This window comes from Typopeltis vanoorti, chromosome 24 (assembly GCF_054136105.1).
Source record: "Typopeltis vanoorti isolate ZY-2024b chromosome 24, IOZ_Tvanoo_1.0, whole genome shotgun sequence".
Lineage (NCBI taxonomy): Eukaryota > Metazoa > Arthropoda > Arachnida > Uropygi > Thelyphonidae > Typopeltis > Typopeltis vanoorti.
The window spans coordinates 16,280,586-16,304,280 of record NC_143572.1 but is presented as its reverse complement, the minus strand read 5'-3'; the positions used below and the strand labels follow the sequence as shown (position 1 = coordinate 16,304,280).

Genomic DNA, 23,695 nt, shown 5'->3' with positions numbered 1-23,695 from the left:
CTCTTTCCATCTCTAGGATACCATTCTGACATCAACTTTGTCCATTTTTTTAGCGTTACTTCTTGAAGTATGACCTGCCTCTTGCCATCTGGATCTTTTAATGACTGCTATAATGATTCTCAGCCTAGTCTGAACTCTGACCCAAGTATTGCACTATTTTAAGTAGATGTATGATAGACATATGTCTCTTTAAATTCATTCACTGACAGAGCATTCACAACCACCTCTGGCAACCCATTTCACCCAATTAGCCACCCTCAAAATAAACAATCTAGTCTTAACACCTTTGCCAACCACACTCTTACACAATTTCTATGACTGACTCTTTGTTTTCTCTCTTCCTACCAGGTAATGAAAAAAAAAGTCTTCGGTGTGAATCCTATAAAACTCCTTTAATAACTTATTTGCTCCTATCACCTATCATGTCTCCTCTTTTTTGCCCAGTTTTTACTAGTTTTTCAAGCCCAAAGACCTTCAATTATATTCTCACAGGAAGCATTCCATTGACCTACCATAATCTTATTCACTCATATCCAGATCCTCTCCACCATTTCTTCATCCACACTGAATCCAGGTGTCTAGATCTGCCTGCAGTAATCCAGTTGTGGCCTTATAAAGGAGAACAAAAACTTCTCTATCTCTGCTTGTTAGTGTGTTCTTCAAAAAAAACCTACATATTCTGATGTGCTGTTCTGGCTACCTTTGCAATAGCGCCTCTGTAGTGCAATTGGAAGAACAACGATACATTGTGCCCTTCGATTAGAAAAGGCCTAAGTTTGATTCTCGTCATGACTGGAGGAATCTTTATATGGACTTTTTCAATTGAAGGTGAGTTAGCTAATTTCATACGGAGGTAGCAGGTTTTTTCTCCCGGAAACTCGGGTTTTTCATCCCGCATACAGACAAATCAGCCCTTCAGAACACATGCAATTTACAGACAAAAAAATACTAGCTGTGGTGGTTGTGGGCAGTAGATGGCGTTGATGTAGGTGATTGGTAGTAGAGGTTCTGTGTAGTAGTGGAGACAGGGAGATTTTGCAGTAGGTGTCCTCCCGCAATGAGTCTTCGGACTCCTTGGAGGTGTCACGAATAACAATAATAATAATAACTTCTAATTTCAACTTCCTACGAACAATTACCCCAAAGTCTTTGGCCGCAATAGTTTTCTGCAGTTCACTTCCATTAATACAGTATGCAGCTTGGCCACATTAAACTGGCAACAATTTTTCTTGGTCCATATTGCCAGTCTATTTAAGTTACCTTGTAGAATCTACATCACCTTCATTTACTATTGCTCTTCCCAGTTTTGCATCATCAGTAAACAAGTGAATATTTCCTGTGAAATCATTTCCTACATCATTGGACAAACTAAACAACAGAGGAATGAGCCCTGTGGTACACCACTCATCACCCACCTCCTTATCTGAATCACCAGTTTCAGATAAGGAGGATATCCATCTCCATTTTCTCCAATTTATGCAAGAGAGTCCCATGCAGAAGCCTGTCAAATGCCTTGTAAAGTCTAGCAGTATCACACTGAGCAGCCATTTCCTTTATCCAACTATACTGTCACTTTATTATAAAAAAGTAAACAATTTATTAAGGCAAGAGCTATCTTTCATAAAACCATGTTATCCTTTATAGAATATCATATTCCTATCCACCCAGTCCTGAATTCTGCCCAATTCCTCCAATACCTGAACCACCAACCACCACTCCTGAGATACTGATTGGCCTATAATTTGCAATCTTTGTTGTGGAGCCACCTTTATGAAGTAGGACTATTTTGTCATCTTTCCACTCCATTCACACTTTCCCAGTTTAAATTAAACAGTTTGGCTTCTGATTTTGTGAAGTTTTATTTTCATTAACCTTGGACTTTTTCTTCTTAGAAAATTGTGGATAGACAGCGTCCATCATTTTTTTTCTTAGGAAAAATACCCATGTCATCAAATTGGATTCTCCAGGGCACTAGGTACATTAATTGTTTTTGACTTGTTCTTGGGGAAATGGAGGTATCCATGCCATCTATAGATGGCTATCATTAGAGGGTCTGGGAGCATGTCTTTGACCCCCTGTGGCACACAATCCATTACTTTTTAATTAGTGGATTTTTGTATAATAGAACCAGTTTTTGCATTGTCCTCTGGAGTGAACCCATACCCACTTAGCATATAAAAGGTTATCACTAGATGCTGCTATGTTTGTGGAATACTGCTTCCTTGTCTCCTGGTATTTGATGCACAGCTCAGGTTTTATTTTATGGATCTCTTTTTCATTCTTCCACCTTTGGCAAGCTTGGGAGTAAGTAGGGTGATCACTCTCACAATTAGTACATTTTGGTGTCTTGTTCGTACAGTCCTTATCTTTACTGCCACACGAGCATAGATGGTAGAGCCACGACAGGCAGTTTGAGAATGACCATACTTTTGACATTTAAAGTAGTGCAAAGGGTTCGGGATGAAGAGCCTAACTGGGCAGTTTAGATATCCCACTTTCACAGATGATTATATGTATTGAAAGTAAGGATGATGTTGCTGGTGGGAACCAAGTGACCATCCCTATGTATGCATATTCTCCTTGTGGCTGTGACTCCTTGGTCCTTCATTTTGGAGCATATCTCCTCCATTATCCTCCAGGATCTCCCCCATTGTCTGGGACAATGGGGGAGATCATGTTCTGAAATTACTCCTCAAGAATAATCCAATATTGGACCCCAATACATATTACATGGAAGAGATACTATGATTGAATTTGTGATGTTATTCCTACCAGGATATATTCTGAATAGAGTTTCTTCACTGATTCTGGGGGATCTTACCAATCCTTCCAAACCCTTCTGGAGAATGGTGACATTTTCATTAGTTTCAGTAGTTATTTTCATTTGATATTTCAACGGTTGTAGCTTGTTGAGGGCCAATAAAAACAAGAGGATGAAAAAGTATTCATTCAAGGAGGAGTTTAGTTTGAAGCCAGAGCTCACCCTCACCATGGAGCGACACGTGAACACCAGCGTTTTGGCAAGCAATGATAGCTCAGGAGTGGAATGCTGGGGCTACTATCGCAGAAACAATATAGGCACCAGAGCAAGCCTTGGTACCTGTTCCTAGACTATGGAGTTACATAATGCCTTTGACTTCTGCAAGCAAGTCCACTTGCTAATGGATCCTGGGTGTAATAAATTTAGTTTAATCCTTTATCCAAGTGTGTGCAAACAAAGTTTGCACCTGAAAGTATCTTCAGGACTGGGGTAAAGTGGTACAACACCGGATGACTCCTTGCAAAGGTGGAGCAAGCTACCAACACTCCTATCTCAGTATCTCCCATAATGCAAAACACATCTCCTTGTGAATATGTATAATGTTATGCATTAAGGGAAGGGCCATAATGCATAACATTATACATATCCACAAGGAGATGTGTTTTGCATTATGGGAGATACTGAGATAGGAGTGTTGGTAGCTTGCTCCACCTTTGCAAGGAGTCGTCCGGTGTTGTACCACTTTATCCCAGTCCTGAAGATACTTTCAGTTGCAAACTTTGTTTGCACACACTTGGATAAAGGATTAAACTAAATTTATTATAGTCTGACGAAGTGAAAAATAAACTTTCAAGGATCCTGGGTGGTCGTAGATGATCCATTTGGCCTCTGTTCTTGCCAGAGCAGAGGACAAAGTAGTGTGAAACTACTTTGTCCTCTGTTCATTCAGAAAAGGATCTCTTTTCTGAATGTCTTTACATTTCATGGCAAACATAGCAGCAGGACACTGGATCCCAAGATGGAGGTCTGGTAGACTAGGGGGAAAAAAAAAAAAACTCTGGAGAAGTAGAGCAAAGAATGTGGGAAGAAAAGCATAGAAAATGAATATGGATGGAAAGGGATTAGTACATCACTGGGATTTCCCTCCCTCCACACACACACACACACACACACACACACACACACACACACACACACACACACCATAAGCAAGTACCTCACACAGATGGGACCACAGCAAACATTATGGAACCAAGATACTAAGAATAAACCACCAGATTAAGCATGAAATTAAATTATAGCAGTCTAGTCTAAGCAGGAACCGTAAAGAGGAAGCTGTTCTTGCTTGGTTCTGTATAGGTCTTAGTCATCATGTGCCTGTTGAGGAATGATAACATGCCTTTGTGTGAGAACTGCAATTCTGTTTTAACTGGTTATCCATCATGTTTTAATCAACTGCTCTCATTATTTTAATGAAAGCAGCTATGATTTTAAAGGATTTAGTAAGAGGTCTAGCTTTATATGCTCAAGACAAATTTTATCTGACTCATGTAATCTATCTTCAATTTTTAAATTTTTATAATGTATAAATTTATACAATTTTATTTAGAAACATTAATCTATTGTTATACGTGTAATTTTATCATTATACATTTATATATAATTGTTTTTATGTGGTTCTTAAAACTTATCTTGATATTTTAAAGTTTAATGTGGCACTATGGTCATAGCTGCTCATGTTCCATAAAGCAAACACACAAACAAATAAACAGTCTTTATTTATCAGAATTTGGAGATCAATAAAGCTACAAATAAATGCAGTTAAGTATGACAGGGAAATTTTGAGCTATAGCAAATCATAAAGAATGTTTTATATGTTTAGCATTCTCAGATGTAGATTATCAGATTTACCAAATATCCATGCACTGAATGGGCATTTGTTAAATTAGTTTTTATAGAGGAAAGCATTTCAAAGTGTAAGTCAAGGGAGACAGCAGTTCTTGAAGCTGTAAGTTGAGGTACTGTGAGAAATAACAGGTCAAGTTTTTGTTGATGCGAATGGTCTCAGATGTTAGTAAAGTGGATGCAAGTTTAATTTATTTTTTGTATACTTACCTGATGTATAAAATGACACTATAGGTGTCAAAGTTGTGTTAAAATCCTAGTCACGGAAAAATTTATTTATTAATTGTTTATCTGGTGGAGTAGTTCTCACTGTTAAATTAATCCATGGTTAAAGGCTGTTTCCTAAAAGGGTCTTTTTCTTCATAACGAGTTTTGAGTTTTATTAGTATTTAATATTTTTATTATTTCTAGGCCTTCCTGGAGGCCTGGAAATTATAAATAATACTATAAGAGACAAACATGGTGAACATAAATCATAAATTAACATTTTAATAATTAACATGTTCTGTGTAAAAAATAATGCATTTAAGCTTTGCAATTTTTTCTAAAACAAAAAAGTGTTTTAGAAGAGTACATTTTCCTCCTAGCTCATTGCTGGTGTCATTCTAACACTACTTGATAGATGTTCTGTGCTTTGATTTTATCTAAACCTTTCATTGCTGGGATTGAAAAAAAAAATTAATTCATTAAATAAAATATTTAATTTCTGCATACTCCTTTATTATTTTTTAGTATCAGACCTCCAAAGAGTCTTAGCAGTCACTGCAGCATGACCAGAGCAGTACACACGCACAGTACTTATTACACTTCTCTTTAATTCATTCACCATCACTGTATGTGTCGTTTCCTTGCGCAACACACTATGTTATTCACCATGAAAAAAATCTGTATCTCACTCCTCTGATCAGGAATAATTAACAGTCTAGTCTATAATCTATAGTCTAGTCAGTAATTAGCAAGAAAGTGAAGAGCAGTCATCCAGGGATGAAATCTCATTATTTCCTTCCTTTCACATATATTTAAAAATTCACTCCTGTGTGTTCTCTAAGAAAATCTTCACCAACTTATATACCTCTGTCATAACTTTCTAACACAGTCATAAGGATCATGCATGTTGGAAAGTCATGTGAAGCATTTGTCCTTTGGTTGAAACAAAAGCCTTCGTTCAAATTCTATCTGGAATGTGTGTTAGCTAGTGTTATACAAGTGAAAGGGATGTTCCTCCTTGTGAAAACTCAGATTTTTCATCTTGCAAACCAGCCAGAGAACACACAGTTAAGACATAAATACACCTTTCATAGCCTTAGATGCTTTAGCTGAAATTACAACTAAATCAAAAAGGTATCATATTCTCTCCTTTCTGTCTATTTTTAATACCTCCATAGTGAGCAGTAATGTCACTTTGGCTGAAAAAAACCTGTTAGATTCTAGTTACTATTGTATCCACAGCTCTTTTATTGTCACACTGCCATTAGTTGCCCCTTAAATCTATTCTCACAATCATCATTTTTAGTCCTGATATGTATATATTTTTTAATCCTTGTTTGTCATTGTTGTTCTTCTCAACATTGCGGTTATTACAATTTGTGTCATATTTACCACTTTTTGAAATATACTTCCTGAAGCTTGACCGCTTGTTTGCTATCAGGCAAAGATCAAGTGTTCCTCACCTCTTCATTCTTCTAGGACAGTGCTTCCCAAACTGTGGATCGTGTCCCCCTTGGGGGCCGTTAGTTTTGTTGAGGGGGCCATGTAATAATGAAAACAAATTTAAAATGTTCTAAGACTAAGTCAAATGTGTATATAAGATGCTAAAAATGTAATATTTGCATTTGATTTTTGCAATATTCGCTCTGTATGTTTTGTATTGAATATAAAAATAATAAATATTATAATAATATATGTCTGTATTACGATTTTCTTTTCGATGGGGGCCGTGAAATATTTTAATTTTTCCAAGGGGGCCTTTACATTCATAAGCTTGGGAAGCACTGTTTCTAGGATACAGGCTCGCCAGTACACTGCTTGCAATCTCCTCAGTACAAAATGGAAAAGCGCATTATTAAACTGCCATGCATATGATCTTCACTGCCAATAATACTGGTCATCTTGAAGGGATATTACATAATTCATCCCTTATTGCCCTTCCCAAATTGACATCATCAGCATGATGATGTCAATGCAAGATTCTCTTGATGAATTTTGTGAATGCAGTAATATCATAGTATTAACTTAATTATAAAAGGTGAGTTGGCCACTATGACCAGATCCTAGCTCTTAAAGCAACACTGTTTCCATACATCATCCAATCCAAAATTTTGCCCGTGACTATCTTACCTCTTGAACAGCCACTTCAAAAATAATAATGGTCTATAACTGACTGACTATCTCTGATATAGTGCAATGCGACTATCTTACTGTCTTTCAGCACCAATCAAGGATTAAATTAAGCAATTGCAAGTAATAATTTGATTCCTTCGTGTATTCCTTCAAAGAGATGCACTGATCTCGCATCCATTTTCATAATTGTATTTATATAGATTTTGTAATATCATTAAGTCCTTTATCTCATTCCAGTTCTCTTTCCTCCTATTATCAGCTATTTAATCACTTTCACTCAGCATTCACTAAATATAAACCTACTGACAAGATGTTCAGTAATTCAATTGCTTGCTCTACTACTGTCACTTTCAGACAAGTCAGAAGTTATTTCTTATAATTAATCTTCCACTTACTGGCCATATAATGAAGTAATTACTGTATTTCGATTGGCTTGTGCAGTTTTCTTCTGATAGCTTTCGTTTTTCTACTTACCTATTTTTCTTCCATTTACTGAAGTTAGTTATAGTTATTTATAGTTAGTTATATTATTTGAACCTCCACATGTGCCTATATAGCGCATTGCACTCTTCAATTGGAAAAAGCCTAAGTTCTATTCTCGTCATGACTAAAGGAATCTTTATATGGATTTTTTCAATTCAAAGTTGAGTTAGCCAATCTCATATGGAGGTAGCAGGGTTTTTTCCTTCCAGACTCTCGGATTTTTCATCCCACATACAGACAAATTGCCCAATGTCTCTTTCCAACTGAGATAATGATCTAATTATGTTTTTCAAGAATTCTGTCTGATTTGCACTATGCATTCTTAACTTTCTTGTTCTCCCATTTTTCATGTTATGGTACTGTGTCAAGCTGCCTTTCTGAGTTTGTCATAATTATCCACTCTGTAGTTTTATATGCTTTCCTTAGAAAAATTTCTGTTGTACGCACCTTTTCACGTCAGCATTGCATTGTTATTTAGACTAAGTGAAGACAGGATGGCTACTTTATTTACTACCATATCTTCAATGTTATCACCAGATCCGTCATTCATGATCTATGAGGTCTCCACACCCTTCCTCCAAATACTATCAAAGATAATTCTACCAATAGGTCTATAAATTCCTACCCCAACCTCCCAACTCTAATATAGTACTGTAACTAGGCCAAAACAATCGAGGCACTTTTGACCGATGCCTGCATAAAAGACTGTAGGGTAAAATATGACAGTTGTATTTAGTATAATTATAGGATTTTTTTATTTTTAGGATCACTTTAATTCATCTCTCAACAATATTGTAAAGAGAATGGAAAAAAAGCAGTCATTTTGATTATTTACAGCTGAGAAAGCGATATCTATATAGATCAATTCTGGTTTCAAAATTGAAAATAAACTTATTTTTATGGCAAGACTATTTGAAATGATAGCAAAGTTAAGGTGCAGTTATATGCAATATAGTAAAAAATTTATTTGTTATTTTATGTATAAATAGTTATTAATGTATTAATTTTGAAGAAACACTCAAAAAATCTCTTAAACTGGGAAAGGGGGGGGGGGGGTGAGAACAGATAATTAACATTTTGTCCCAGTTGCAGATGTGGAGCCACATAAGCAGAATATTTTATGGCTGTATAAATACCTATAGATCTCCCGAGTGCTGTTTTTTACTTCCAGTCTTATTCTTTCTTGCTTGTAACATAATGTAATATATTTTCCTGTCATTTAGAAGAATTAACACATTTTCAAATTCAGGCAAGAATATGAAAATGAAAAACTGCTATTACAAAACATCATCAAAACAATAAATAATACAGGTGTAATACAGCTATTTAATATAGCTAATATTTTGTTAGTTTTTTTTAATCAGCCAGAATCTTCAAAGCACAAATAACTGTCAAGATATACAAGTGACAATGGGTGTAGGAAATAATTCAAATTGTAATGGACAGAAGACCTGAGGTCCTAAATTGGCTCCTTTAATGTTATATAAATAAAATAGTTTAAATGCTATATAAATAGAAAATTACTACGTTAGAGTTAATTTCTGTGTTAACTTAAAATGACTGTCTTCCAAATTTTAGACAAATTAATGCAGCCATACTTCTTGAGCTTCAAAGAGTAAGTCATTACTGTTGCTGATCTAAAAATAGCCTCTCCAACCTGTAATGATATTATCGAGCACATTAGTTTTCTTCCATCTAATCCTACGTGGAGGAAAGTCCAACAACAAGTCCTTACTTGTTGGAAGTTTATTTTCCACTTGGTTAGACTATTATTTTTTTTTTTTACTATAGATCTGAAATGGAGAGAATTTTTTTATATATATAAAAGGTGGGAAGCTGCCCTGTGAGGGGGGACAAGTGACTTTGCTAACTGTTTGGAGAGTCTATAAGTTGAACTGTTTATTACTACTGGCCACAGGACAAAGGGAGCAGTACATTGTGAATCTTTTGAGCCCCATAAATATGGATAGGTTAACATGAACTGGCTTAAGATTGTTAATGATTTTCTTGGGTCAAGAAGTAACTTTTTGTTAGGCCGAATTGTGCTCAAAGATGCCGATTAAAAAAGGAGTGAAATATTAGCCAGTTAATGCATAATGCATTTACTATTTATTGTTTTGGTGTTATGTAATGCTATTAAAACATGATGAAATTCACTTTTAAAGCCAGTCCCAATGCAAGAGGTTGGAAACATTTAGTACTGCTGTTAGTAGGGAAAAATTAGATTATCCAGGAACCCTGCTCTAGGAATAGAAACCAAACAGAAAACTTTTCCAAGCTACATCAGGTCTGTAATAAACAGACTAGTCACCTAGGTTCACTAACAATGAAAATCTTTTACCTATAAGGGTTGAGAGAATGATGAGGATTACCTGGTATACTCATAAGCAGGTAGGTAGACAAAACAAATTGTGCTTAATCATACTCAATAACTTGAAATAGCTGGAAGAATTTCCTTGCTTAGTCGCTAAAACAAGATTTCCAGTTTATGTAATATAAAATTATAATAAAATATATAAGAAATTATTATAAGAAAATATATAAAATAATAAAAATAGAAGAAAAAACTTTAGATCACTCAAGATACTAATATAAATTTATAACCTTTCATAGGTGGAGTCAAAAAAACTTTCCAGCTTGGTTTATGAAGTTAGAGAATGGGAACCTGTTTAAATTATAAAATGTCATAGTCTCCAAGGAAGATTGAAATCATACCACTGTTTTAGGTTACTACTTGTATGTATAATATATACATATTACACTAATATTCTAGATGTATTTAGCTATTAATACATCTATACATACCAAGAGATTTGGATAATACTTTTAAGAAATTCTTCACATAAACAAAATATAAACTGAATATCTTATTTTTTGAAATACATATTTCTGCATCAAGCATCAAATAAAAAAAAAAAAGCTTAATTCAGTGTATCAGATATAACATGAATGTTGGATACAAAAGGACATTAAAATTCTAGAAACCCATTAATAGCAACAAGCTCCCGTTACTAAGAAAAGAGATATATATGATACAGTAAACTAATACCAAATATTACTATTATTATTTTTAAAAGAGACCTCCAGGGAGACCTGGACTCATTGAGGAAGGACACATATTACATGCCCCAGCTGTCATGTGTTCTTGAATTCAATCACACTATCTGTACTCACCACCTCCACCTTCAATGCTAGAATTTTCTCTCATGGAGAATGAAAGAAAATTCTAGCTCTAACCCCCTTCTTGATGGCATACATTCTCAGCTTCCAAGGATGCCCTCATGTCCTTTCTCTGCACTCCATAAAATGAAAAATTCCATCTACCGATATCCCTTCAGAAGTTTGTAAGTCTCAATTATCATCCCTCTTTCTTCTTGTCAGTGTCTACAGTCTGCAAAATTCTCAATCTGCCTTCATCTGTATTCCACAATTCTGATATCATTTTTTAAACTCCTCTACACTCTCTCCACTGTATCAGAATCATCACAAAAACCAAGAAGAACCAGAAGAAATCAGACCTGTGCACAATAGTCCAAATGAAGTCTTATCAAGTCCTTGTAAAGAAGCAAAATGACTTCCTTATCTTAGCATGTCAAGGTTCATTTCAGAATTGCAACTCTCCTCAGAGTTCTATTTGCAGCTTTGCTATATGGCCCTTGAACATCAACTTCCTATCTGCTAAAACTCCAAGGTCCATAGTCTGATCAGTTTTTTCCAGCATAATCACACCAATATAATATGACACTGGATATCTCATCACACCAAAGTGCATGACTTTACATTTACTAATTACATTTACTAACATTGAACTGATAGCCATTTTAATATGCCCACAATTTCAGCCTATTCAAATCATTCTGCAAGCTGCAACATCAGCCACATCTTCATTACCCTGCCTATTTTTGCATCAGCATATAGTTGTATATGACCTGTCAAAGATGTACCACAAGGATCTGTCTTCCCAGATCCTTGTGGTACATCTCTGGTTACTTTAAATCTTGCAGACTCACATAATCCATATACCACTTTTTGATATCTGTCAGTCAGCCATCCTCTTATCCATGCTACTATTTTATAATCAATCTCATATTCTCCAATTTATACAACAGTCTTCCAGGCTGTATGCTATCAAAAGCAAAATCCAAAAGGTATCATGGTGTATCCATTTCCCTTGTCTAAGTCAATAATAACATTATTACAGAATGTGAGCAAGTTGCTCAAACAAGACCATCCCTTAGTAAACCCATACTGTTCATTGCAAAGTATACATTTTCTGTCAACCCATTTCAATGTGAGCCCTAGCCAACTTTTCCAAAATCTTCACCACCACTCCAGAGATACTGATAAGTTGGTAGTTGGATACATCAGTATTTGTACCACCCCCTGGGCAATGGGATTACCAGACATTCTTTCCACTCTTGTGGAATCTTCCCTATTCTGAGACTCAAGTTAATTTGATATTGAATTTTGAGTAGATCTACCATTTCATTACAAAATTAATGCATTTTATCTTAGTAACAAAAGTTTTTCTTCCTAAAATGAAATTTGACAATTACACAAAAATATAAGTGCAATTAAGAACAAATTATGGAGAGCAGAAATGCACTGCTGTTTTATGAACACTGAGTGTAATTGTAAATGAGCTTAAAGTTCTATATAACAGATATATAACAGACATGTTAACTGAGTGAGGCCCTCCCATTACGAGTCCATTGACTAGGAAGTTCTGTTATAAAAATAACTAATAATATTGCATGGTTATTAATAAAAATGGCCAGTTAATATTAGATCAAATACAATCCAATAAATAAAGAGCATCATAAAATATTACCACCTGTTAAAAAACTACTTACTTTATCATCAAAAAATCCTTTATCATCAGTTCTTTGAGCACCAAGTAACCTATCAGTTTCTTGATCTGTATCACATTCTTCTGGGAGAAATGTGTTCATAAATACTTTGTTCAAGTTACTCACAAAAAAGGATAAATTAAAATATACATTTATAATGATTAATGAAACCAAATACAGTGATGTAATATCTTTATCTATATTAAAGTAATAATAAAAGCTATCATTAACTAAATTCTTTTCGAGTACACTATAACAGCTATATTAAGAAAGAAAAGTTGCATATCTCAAAGAACTTATGAATCTGTTACTTCAAATAAACCTTGAAAATGTTAAATTTAACATAATTTATCTGACTGTATGTCATTCTAATGCATACATAAACAAATCACAGTTCTGAAATGCCAGTGCTACCTTTTCTGTGAGTTGTCGTTTTTAAGTAATACTTCAGAATGGTAACAAGGCAAACTGATAGAAAGGCTATTATCATTGAGAGCATTATTATTTGTTTCCATAGTTTCATAATGTGAAGATTCTGCAGGGACACCGCAAAAGCCATGCTGGACAGGAGAGTGAATACTCCTTGTGTGGTACACCTACTCATGAGTATGTTCCCATACACTCTCTCTTTCTGATGCCTATGGTCTGTTGATGAACTTTTTAACATCTTCAACAATGAACATATACAGTAACAATGCAGATCAGAAAAAAAAATCTCCCAGAAAAATATCAAAAAAAAAAAAAAAATATATATATATATATATATATATATATATGTGTGTAGAAAGTATTTTACCTTGGGTATGATAAATGTTAAAAATACCAAGAATTTTAAACCTGGTTTTACTCCATTTCCCAAGTAAGCAAACAGACAAACAAGTCAAGTTTGCGCCTGCAAGTGATGCAAGTCTAGCTGATCCTACAGGTAGTGCAAGACCAAGGCAACTCGTGGTAAAGGTGGCATAAGCTCTGATCACTAATCTTAATATTTACCCTTAATGCCAAAACACATCTCCAAGAAGGGGATGTATGATGTTTTGTATTAAAGGCAAGGGGCCACTACCCAGACCAGTTTTGACCTTTATTGAGGTCTCATCAGTGGGAGCCAGGCTAGAAATACCAATATTTTAGTAATACAGAGCTTATAAGTATTTTACCAGAACAAGTTACCATAAGGTGTTTTAACGTTATTAAATAAAAATCTCAGGAGGAGATATAAATGTAGAAAGTATTTTACCTTGGGTATGATAAATGTTAAAAATACCAAGAATTTTAAACCTGGTTTTATTCCATTTCCCAAGTAACTTGTTCTGGTAAAATACTTATAAGCTCTGTATTACTAAGATCTTGGTATTTCTAGCCTGGCTCCCACTGATGAGACCTCAATAAAGGTCGAAACCAGTCTGGGTAGTGGCCGCTTGCTTTAATACAAAACATCATACATCCCCTTCTTGGAGATGTGTTTTGGCATTAAGGGTAAATATTAAGATTAGTGATCACAGCTTATGCCACCTTTACCACAAGTTGCCTTGGTCTTGCACTACCTGTAGGATCAGCTAGACTTGCATCACTTGCAGGCGCAAACTTGACTTGTTTGTCTGTTTGCTTACTTGGGAAATGGAGTAAAACCAGGTTTAAAATTCTTGGTATTTTTAACATATATATATACAAAAATGACAAAAATTTGTACAAACACTTCACAAAAGACTCGCCACCTTAACACCACATAAAATACTTGCACAACCATCATTTACACAGATCTCAATCAAACATCAACCTATATTTTATGTGATTCCTAATATAAAAAATGTAGTATATATGAATTTTTGGCATTTTTCAGAAAATGTCAAACACATAGTCCCCTTTATTCATGTTGAAGTTTCTGGAACAGAAAACTACAGACACTATATAGTTTTGACTACACAATGTTCTGTTCCAGAAACTTTGACATGAATAATAGCAACAGCTATGGAAATTTAAACATGGAAATATAGTTCCCCTTCTTCATTATCTATTTAAGCCCAATTTGTTGCATTCATTTGCTGTTTTTTATTGATTTCAAACTTCTGATAATCTCTCTCTGCCCTCTGATAAGTCATTTCCTCCTTAGAACTAGTCAAAATGTTCCTAACTCAAAATGGCTGCCTTCTCTAATTGCACTGACTGGGCTAGAAGACATGCTAAGCTTTTTGTTATTCATCAGTGATGTCAACACAACTTTTCCGTCTATCCACCAGAATATTGGATTATCCTCACCTTAGACCTTTTCATAATCAGGATATTTGCTTTCAAATACTGATGTTCACAGTATTTGGAATGCCAAATACTGTGCATATCAGCTTTCCTCATTGTAATTCCATAGCCTTGTCCATGCTTCCTTTTCTGCATGTTATCCCTCATCCATTAGTCTCAGTTTTTGATCCTTTTGCACAGCAACAGTGAGTCATATGTCATGGTAAGCAGCAAATTTTTGATTGGCAAGTAATGGGAACAAATTTTTTTTTTCCTAATAGTCATCTAAATTGATTCTTCACGTTGCTATAATACAGAGAATATTTCACTAAGGGACATGTTAAAAAAATCTTCATGACCTTTCCTTTCTTAAGAAAGTATATATCAACAATAAACATAAGAGTAAATTATTATTATTTATATACAGGTATTCCATGCAGTCAAAAGACTCATTGCAAGAGACCCACACTATCCACTAACACAATATCTATCATACATTTCCTCTTCTTCCTTTTTTACCCTCTTTTACTTTGCACTGCCAAGGGTTTTCTATTCATTTAAGCACAACTGTACATAAGGATAAGGTGGTTAGCCCTATGCCTCCCGGTGTATCCTATGTCTGTAGAAGCATTGAGTTCTCAAGGCCAGTTTGTCTGCTTGCAGGATGAAAAATCCCAGATAAACTGGGGAGAAAAACCCTGCAGTCCACACCCAAGACCGGCTAACTTGGCTATGTCTGAGAAAGATCCTAAGCTCCTCCCATCAGCGATGGGAATCGAACCCGGGACACTCCTTTCTCAGGCATATGGTTGCAAAGTGCATAGCCACTCGGCTAACTGCATGGACCCATCATACATCTCCTTAAACTCATTAATTTTTGGGGTGCTTAGCTTACAACCACCTCCTGGTAATCCATTCCACTCATTCACCACTCTCCAAGTAAAGAACCTACTCTGCACACCCTTACTAACCACACTTTTAGACAACTTCCAAGAGTAACCCCTTGTTTTCCCCCCCTACTGCCCATTTATTGAAAATTTTCTTTTGTGTCAATCTTATAGAATCCCTCCTCTCCTCTGTCTGTCAGCTAAACTCTGAACCCACACACCTTCAATCTATCTTGATAGGAGAACATTCCATAGACATGTCACTAGTTTCTGAACAATCCTTCCTCTCTACCACTTCCAGATTCCCCAAGAAATGCAGGTGACCAAATCTGTACACAGTAGTCAACACGTAGCCAAATCATAGCCTTATAAAGAAGGATAATCACCTCTCTATCTTTATTTGTCAATGTGTTCTTCAACATCTCTGAGCTATTTTGCCAACTCTTGCAATATGTCCTCTCAGTTTCAAAATCTCTATCCACCATCACCCCAGATTCCTAGCCTCATCAGTTTCCTGTAAACTAGTACCATCAATATGATATGAAGTACATAATTATTCTTTTCATCTCAAAGTGCATCACCTTACATCTTACAACATGAAATTGACAACCAATGTCCTTTGTTCACACTACCAATTTATTTAAATCATCTTGTAAGATATCTAACATTACCTTTATCAACTACTACTATTACCCTCTCCAGTTTTGCATTATCAGTGAACACCTCCCCCTGGCACTCAAATCTTCCACTATATCATTAATGTACAAATTAAAGAGTAGTGGTCCTAGTACAGAGCCCTGGGACACTCCACTAATCATCCTCGTTCCACCTTGATATCATACTGCCATACAGCACCTTCTGATATCTATCAGCTACCTTCCTATCCAATGCCACCAGCCAAATATCCATTCCCATTTGCTCCAACTTATGTAATAGTTTTTCATGCGATATTCTGTCAAATGCCTTTGCAAAGTTCAGCCATTTCCTTTATCCAGTTCCAATGTCACCTTATTATAAAATGTGAATAAATTACTGAGGCAGGACCTACCTTTACAAAGCCATGTCCCCCTAAATTTAGAATATCATATTCCTATCCACCCATTGCTGAATTTACTTTTAACCAACTTTTCCAATACTTTAACCACCACTCCAGAGATGCTAATTGGTCTGTAATTTGCTACTTCTGTCTTGGAGCCACCTTTATGGAACTATCTTACCCTCTTTCCACTCCCTTGGAATCATGCTAGAGCTAAGACTTGAATTAAAAAACTTTGTCACAGGCACTGCCAGTTCACTTGCACATTCTTGTAGCACACAAGCTGATATACCATTCAGGCCCAATGCTGTATTCACACTGATATTTTTTCAATATACTGAATACCTCAAATTCTCACATCACTCTTTGTTACTCAGTAACTGCAAAGTAACCACCTGGATGAAATACCCTTGCAAAGTGATCACTTAGTAACTCAACTATTTCTTCTGCTTCTGTCATCTAAACATCAGAAAGATGTTTATTTTTTTGTTATATTTTAACAAAAAAATAATAAATTAAATAATAAAATGTTAAATCAGTGCAGAAGAACCAGATATTCAGCTCAGCCAATGATGTTTCAATATTCAAATCCATAAAAGATTTCTAGTTTTGCTGTCATTGGAAACAGTCATTAGCATCACCCACTTTTTTTTTTTTTTTGCATGAATGTGATAACCAGATAAACAGTACACCAATTTAAGAAATAACATTGAACCACTGAAATTTGCTTTTAATAATAAAAAGTGTCCAAATATTCCAAAATCGCAAAACAGACTTGTCTGTTAAGTATGCAGTCTATATGTACTCTATGACTGCAGCCTATTGACTGAGAATTTGTCTTTTTAACTCTAGTGCTACCCAAATTGGAGAGGATCTAGAAGCGATTCACCAAAATAGTTTTTAATCTCTGGAATGTTAATTATGAAGAAAGGTTGAGATGATGCAATTTGCACAGTCTACTAGATAGGAGGAAGAGGGGTAATATGATATAGACATACAAATTAGTAAGGGGTTATTACAGAATTAACACTAAAGTTTTTCATAAAATGGTGAACGAAAGGTCATCCCTGGAAGGTGTGAGCAAGGGAGTGATAACAGATTTTTTGCATGGATAGTTGTGAATGATTGGAACGCATTGCCTGAGAGTGACGTCTGCAGAGGATTTGAATGTGTTTAAGCTGAATGAAAGAGGTTTTGAATGTGTGATGAGCTGTGTGTATGACCAAAGAGACCTCCTATATAAGTCTGTGACTCCACAGGATCTTAGGATAATAATAATAACAATAATAAATTATATATCTTGCTATCCCTCATAAGTCCTAAGATGAGAAGAAAAGTTGAAATTTTGTTTTTCTCTCTCTCTCTCTAACTATAAACAAAAACAAATCTAACCAAATATGAGTCTATAGCTCAGTCAGGCATCATCAAACATGTTTGAAAGATCTGGGTTTGAATCCTATCTAAGACAAAGAATATTTACCAGGGCTTTTCAAATTAAGGTAATTTAGCCAATTTCAGAAGAGTGGTAGGTTTTTTCCTCTCAAAACTTGCAAACTGGTCTGAAAAACTCATGCAATTGACAATAATAATACAATGTGTAAATAAGGTTGCCTACCCTATCTGAGAACTAATTAGGTTTCCAAAAGTCAAGTTACTTAGCCATGGCAAGCCTTTTGAGCCTAATATACAAAGGGAAAAATGATGATATAATTATCATTAGACAGATGTAGTATAACAAGCTAGAACTAATTGTTCAACTCCCCATCATTTACAGAAAGAACTTTCTACTATCAAACAACAATACGTGAAATTAAATGTCTTCTCCAAAAAGACTACACAACATCTCTTCGACTCCTACAAGCCAAACCAAAACAACGAAGAATCAATACGTCAAGTTCCAATCTCATATATCTCTAGAATTTCAGAACCAATTTCAAGAATTTTGAAGAAATATGATCTAACAGCTACTTATATTCCAATTAATAAAATATCCACTTATTTCCTCTCATCTAAAAATAAACACTCGACTATGTCTTTTCCTGGTGCATACCAAGTTCCATGTGACTGCCATCTTTCTTACTTTGGACAGAGTGGACGCTCCATAGAAAAAAAGAATACAAGAACATCAATCTTATATTCTTCATGACAAATCCGAAAAGTCTGAATTGGCACAACACAGAATAAAGACACACCACAACATTCTCTGGTCCAAAACTCGCCTTCTACAAAGATGCCAGTGTAAATTCGAACACCTACTCAAAGAGGGTGCTGAGGCCTTACTTCACCACCCTAACTTAAATCGGAATGACTGCCTATCCTTGTCAAAAATATGGGAAAGTTTGATCTGAATAACATATTATTATTATTTTTAATTAAGACCTTCTAGATACTACATGTATCTAATGATATCTTTAGTATGACATTGTAATTTATACATGTAATTTATTCTGCACTCTTATGTTTACCTTTCTTCAGTGAAATGATATCATGATTAATGATGTAACATCAAGTGGCTCATTCTAATTTTGAATGATCAGTTGTTTGCAATCTACCTTGTAAAAAACTGTTTTCTGTCAAGCCACTGATGATAGTTTGTTATTTTCAAGCTGAAATATCTGGCAATATATTAAATATACTTTTCTTGTGCTAACATGTAGATAATTCTTAATTTCATGTCACAAGTTTCTCTCAAAAGTAGTAAGTGACTTATCAATCTCTCCAGTCATCCCTTAACATGGACTTGATAACCTGGATTTAATGCATGCATTTAATGTACTTGAGGCTTCAAAAATTTGTAACTGTTCCAAAACATTTTCATTATTTAAATTTTCTATGTAATGTAGAACATAATATATCCCAACTCTCCTATGACAATAGAAATAAATTGTTTTGAGGTTGCCAAAATTATTTATAATTTAAAACCACATATCTCAACATCCCTGTCTCAGAATTAAAAGCTTTACGTAGTCCATGTATTAACAAAAATCTTACCATCACAAAAACTGACAAAGGTAATATTATTTTTGTGTTAGATTCCTATGAACATAAGTGTAAAATAGATGTACTCTTATGAGACAGAAACACACATCATAATTAGTAGGGATCCAACTAATAGCCAGCTGAATTTATTAAATAATTCTTTATTAAATAATGTAATCTCCCTAGATCCCGATACTTTTCAAAGGCTTAGAACCTATGATGCAAAACCACCTAGGATTTATGGTCCTCTTAAATGTCATAAGTCGAGACATTCTCTACAACCAGTTGTGAATTCTATAGATAGCCCAACTTACAAAATTTCAAAGCTTTTCTCTAAATCTCTTCACTTCCTCTACTGACTGCTCTTTCTCTTCTATAAAGAATGCCTCTAATATATTTCAAAAACTGGAAGAAAAATGGATGGTTCCTAAGTCTACCACAAACAATTCTTATATATTCATCACAAATCAGTGCATAACTCCTCACAGAAATATGGCATTATTAAATGCCATATTATGGAATTTAATAATACCATAATAACATATTTCTGATGACGCTTCTGATTTCACGACCAGTTTCTACACTACCTCAATCTTCAGCAACATTTCTCAAAATGACATCTTAGAACTATTATCTTCTAAATTTCCATCGCACATTGTGGAACTCCAGATATTTCAGCTGGAATAGAAAGCTTTACAAACTGAAGAAGCTGCAATGGGTCTCCCAAACTCTGGCAAACTTTTATTTAGAACATTTTGAAGAAAAATATCTCTACTTTTGATTCAAAACTTTGCTTTGGCTTCATTACATGGACAACATTTTTGCAATCTGGAATGAATCATGTTAGTAATTAGATGTTTTCCTACAAAAGATAAACAGTCTTCATCACAGAATCAAATTTACCTTGGAAACAGAAACAAATGGAACTATGTTCTTCCTTGATGTCCTTTTTTAAAATGAAAAATGGATGGTTCCTTAGTCTACCACAAACAATTCTTATATATTCATCACAAATCAGTGCATCATTCCTCACAGAAATATAGCATTATTAAATGCCATATTATGGAATTTAATAATACCATAATAACATATTTTTCTTCTTCATCCAAAATTATTCAAAAAAACAAATTTTAAACCATCAAATTTTTTTGATGGTTATGATTAAAAAATTATTGAAAATCATCAGCCATTTTCTCCTACTTCCACAAGAAGAGATGACTTCCACAGAATTTCCATCGCTTACATCAGGTGCTTCTGAATGTGTTTCTCATATCCTGAGGAAATTTCATATTTCAACCACATTTAAACCTATTAATCAATTTAGCTCTCTTGTTGCCATCTACTAAGGACAGAGGATGGCCTTTACTGCTACCTCGAGTCTATTCAATTCCACACATTTTGCCACACAAGTGCAAGTTAATTTACTTTGATCAAATAGGTCAATCTGTTATTACACACATTTCTGAACACTAATCCTATAATGAATCCAAAAAAATGTCATAAATCTGACCTTGCTGAACATTCAATTACCAATACTAACCGAAGGCTGTTCAGATAATGCTAAATTACTGCACAATTGCTCCTGCAAATTTGATGATTTACCATTTTTATTTTAAACTTGAACGTCATGCTTTCTTTAGAAAATGCTAAGTTCTTTCTCCATTGACAGATTGTCCATGTGAAAATTGTTAACAGTTTTTTTTTTTTTTTTTAACAAATTTAGTTTAATCCTTTATCCAAGTGTAAGCAAACAAAGTTCGCACCTGAAAATATCTTCAGGGCTCGAGTAAGGTAGTGCAACACCAGGCAACTCCAAGCAAAGATGGACCAAGCTGTCATTACTCCTTGTCTCAGTATCTCCCATAATGCAAAGCACATCTCCTTGTGGACATGTATACTGCTATGCATTAAGGGAAGGGCCACTACCCAGACTGGTTTCAACTTTTATTGAGGTCTCGTCAGTGGGAGGCAGACCCAAACGTGGAGATACTAAGGCAGAAGCAATAGGAGAGGTCATATTTACCTATAGGAGTTGCCAACAGGAAAAAAAGGTAGTGCAACACCAGGCAACTCCAAGCAAAAATGGACCAAGCTCTCATCACTCCTTGTCTCAGTATCTCCCATAATGCAAAGCATATCTCCTTGCGGACATGTATACTGCTGTGCATTAAGATATTTTCTGAAGTCCTGAAGATATTTTCAGGCGCAAACTTTGTTTGCTTGGATAAAGGATTAAACTAAATTTATTATATAGTCTAACCAAGTGAAAAATCAACTGCCAGTATTTTTTTTTTAAATAATAGTTACATACACACCTACCTATTTCAGATCCATTAGTATTATATTTACATAGATTTCTTGCAAATGCACATGAAAAAGATACCATTCTCCATCACCCTAAGTAGTTGTTCAAATTTCCCGATTCTATTCTGTTTAACTGATGATGGTTTAAGAAACTTAAACCCAAAATATCTATATACCTCATTACAGTTAATTAAATGTTTTTCCACTGTGTTCATGTGTGTATTTTATGTTTCTTTTCCCAAGCACATGTCTATAATGAGCAGTATCAAATTTCATTTATTTCAACTTGGGGAAGGGAGAGACACATTGCTTGCCTCATAAAATCATAGTTAAGATTTGATAATATTTTTTTAATGTGTTCCTAAAGAAAGATTGTATTGATACAGTTATCAAAAGTGATATCACAACAAGTAGATGCCCACTATATCAAATGTTATGACTATTGTTTCTACTCTCCCTTCCATGATGTGATAATTGTTTCTGCATCCTCTTTTAATTTGTTCCTATTAATATATGTTCTATCCCCTTCTTCATTTAATGAACAGGTATCTAAATGATTAATGTTTCAAGATCTTCCATAACCACTATCTTAAACAGTTTTAAACACCATCCTGTCTTATTTTTTGTAAGAAAGACCTTGCTTCACTATTCCTTATATCCAATAACAGCCAGATCTCTGATCACGATCAGATTTATCTTCTTTGGCTGACTTGCGCTTCTACTCTTTCCTTTCCTGGCACAAACATATCACACCTATAATCTCCACAGCCTCAGTAAAAAAAAAGCATCCTCTTTCATTCAACATGCTATTTCTCATTTTCTACCCCCTAACAATATAAATTCCAAATTTGACCACCTTTAGAATACTATTCTCACAGCTGTTTATCTGGTAATTTTGAAGCAGTTCAAACTTATAAAATAAAATTCCAATCATCCTCTTTTAATCCATCTACCATGCTCTTTTCTTTAGAATAGCCATCCTTACATTGTTTTGCTAATGATTACAACCTTTCAGCAGTTCAAGAAACAATTCTGCCTCATTTCGAGATCAGATTCTGTGCAGTTTACTACATTTCAAAAAGTGGTGAGATAGTGTAACTAAGTCACTTTCATTAACTGAATATATCATTTAAAAAACTATGTTATCAAAAATGATACCAAGTCAATAGTTGTATATATATTAAAACATTATGACAAAATAAAAACAGATCAAATGTACCATCATCAGCTCCTCTTTCTGCATGGCATTCTTGATTACCATCTTGTGAAAGTCTATAAAAGAACCAAACACACAGATATACAGTTTGCTTATTTTTATGTTCTAAAATGAATCATTATCACTATATCATAAAAAAAAAAAAAAATACAAACTTATATTCCTTCAATAATTACTTGAACATGGCATTGCATAAGAAAAAAAAATACAGTGACCTTCTGCACATGTTGGGTATTGAGAATACTGATATGTCAGAATGGCAAAAGAGAAACATCTAGGATAGAAGAAATAAGATTTCCAAAAGAAGAGGTAGACCAACCTACTCAGAAAGGCAGAACTATGATCAATTTACGTCAGATATCATGTAATTCTTATGTAAGTTGAAGTATAACATAGATACAGTAAAATGACTTGATGTACTTAAAGTATGTATTTTGAAAATTTAAAATATTAAATTGATTAGTAGCTTACAATCACAGAAACTCAACAAAAACAACGAATGGAATGGCATGGCTTCTTTCTCATGTAAATTTTAAATATTAGTAACAAATAAGGAAATGATTATAGACCATCAAGAAAGGTGTTTTTCATAATGATATTGTTGTATGGGATATTATTATTCATTATCATAATTAAACCTGGAAGCATTTTTGGAATTATGCACGTAGAAAAAAAAAAATTGTTTTGTCTTACTTTGCCAAT

General features: G+C 34.5%; 1 protein-coding gene across 6 annotated transcripts in view; it reads right to left on the bottom strand.

The window, feature by feature from the left end:
- Positions 1-23,695, bottom strand: part of LOC150092956 (uncharacterized) — a 511,183-nt gene that overhangs the window by 268,544 nt on the left and 218,944 nt on the right. For 5 of the 6 annotated variants that reach the window (XM_090414059.1, XM_090414064.1, XM_090414063.1 and 2 more), the window contains exons 4-5: positions 22,997-23,049; positions 12,343-12,422 (exon numbers count right to left, since the gene is read on the bottom strand). In XM_090414059.1, coding sequence (XP_090270185.1) covers positions 12,343-12,422; positions 22,997-23,049 — 133 coding nt within the window. The remainder of the gene's footprint in view (positions 1-12,342; positions 12,423-22,996; positions 23,050-23,695) is intronic. The other variant, XM_090414062.1, reaches the window with a different exon arrangement.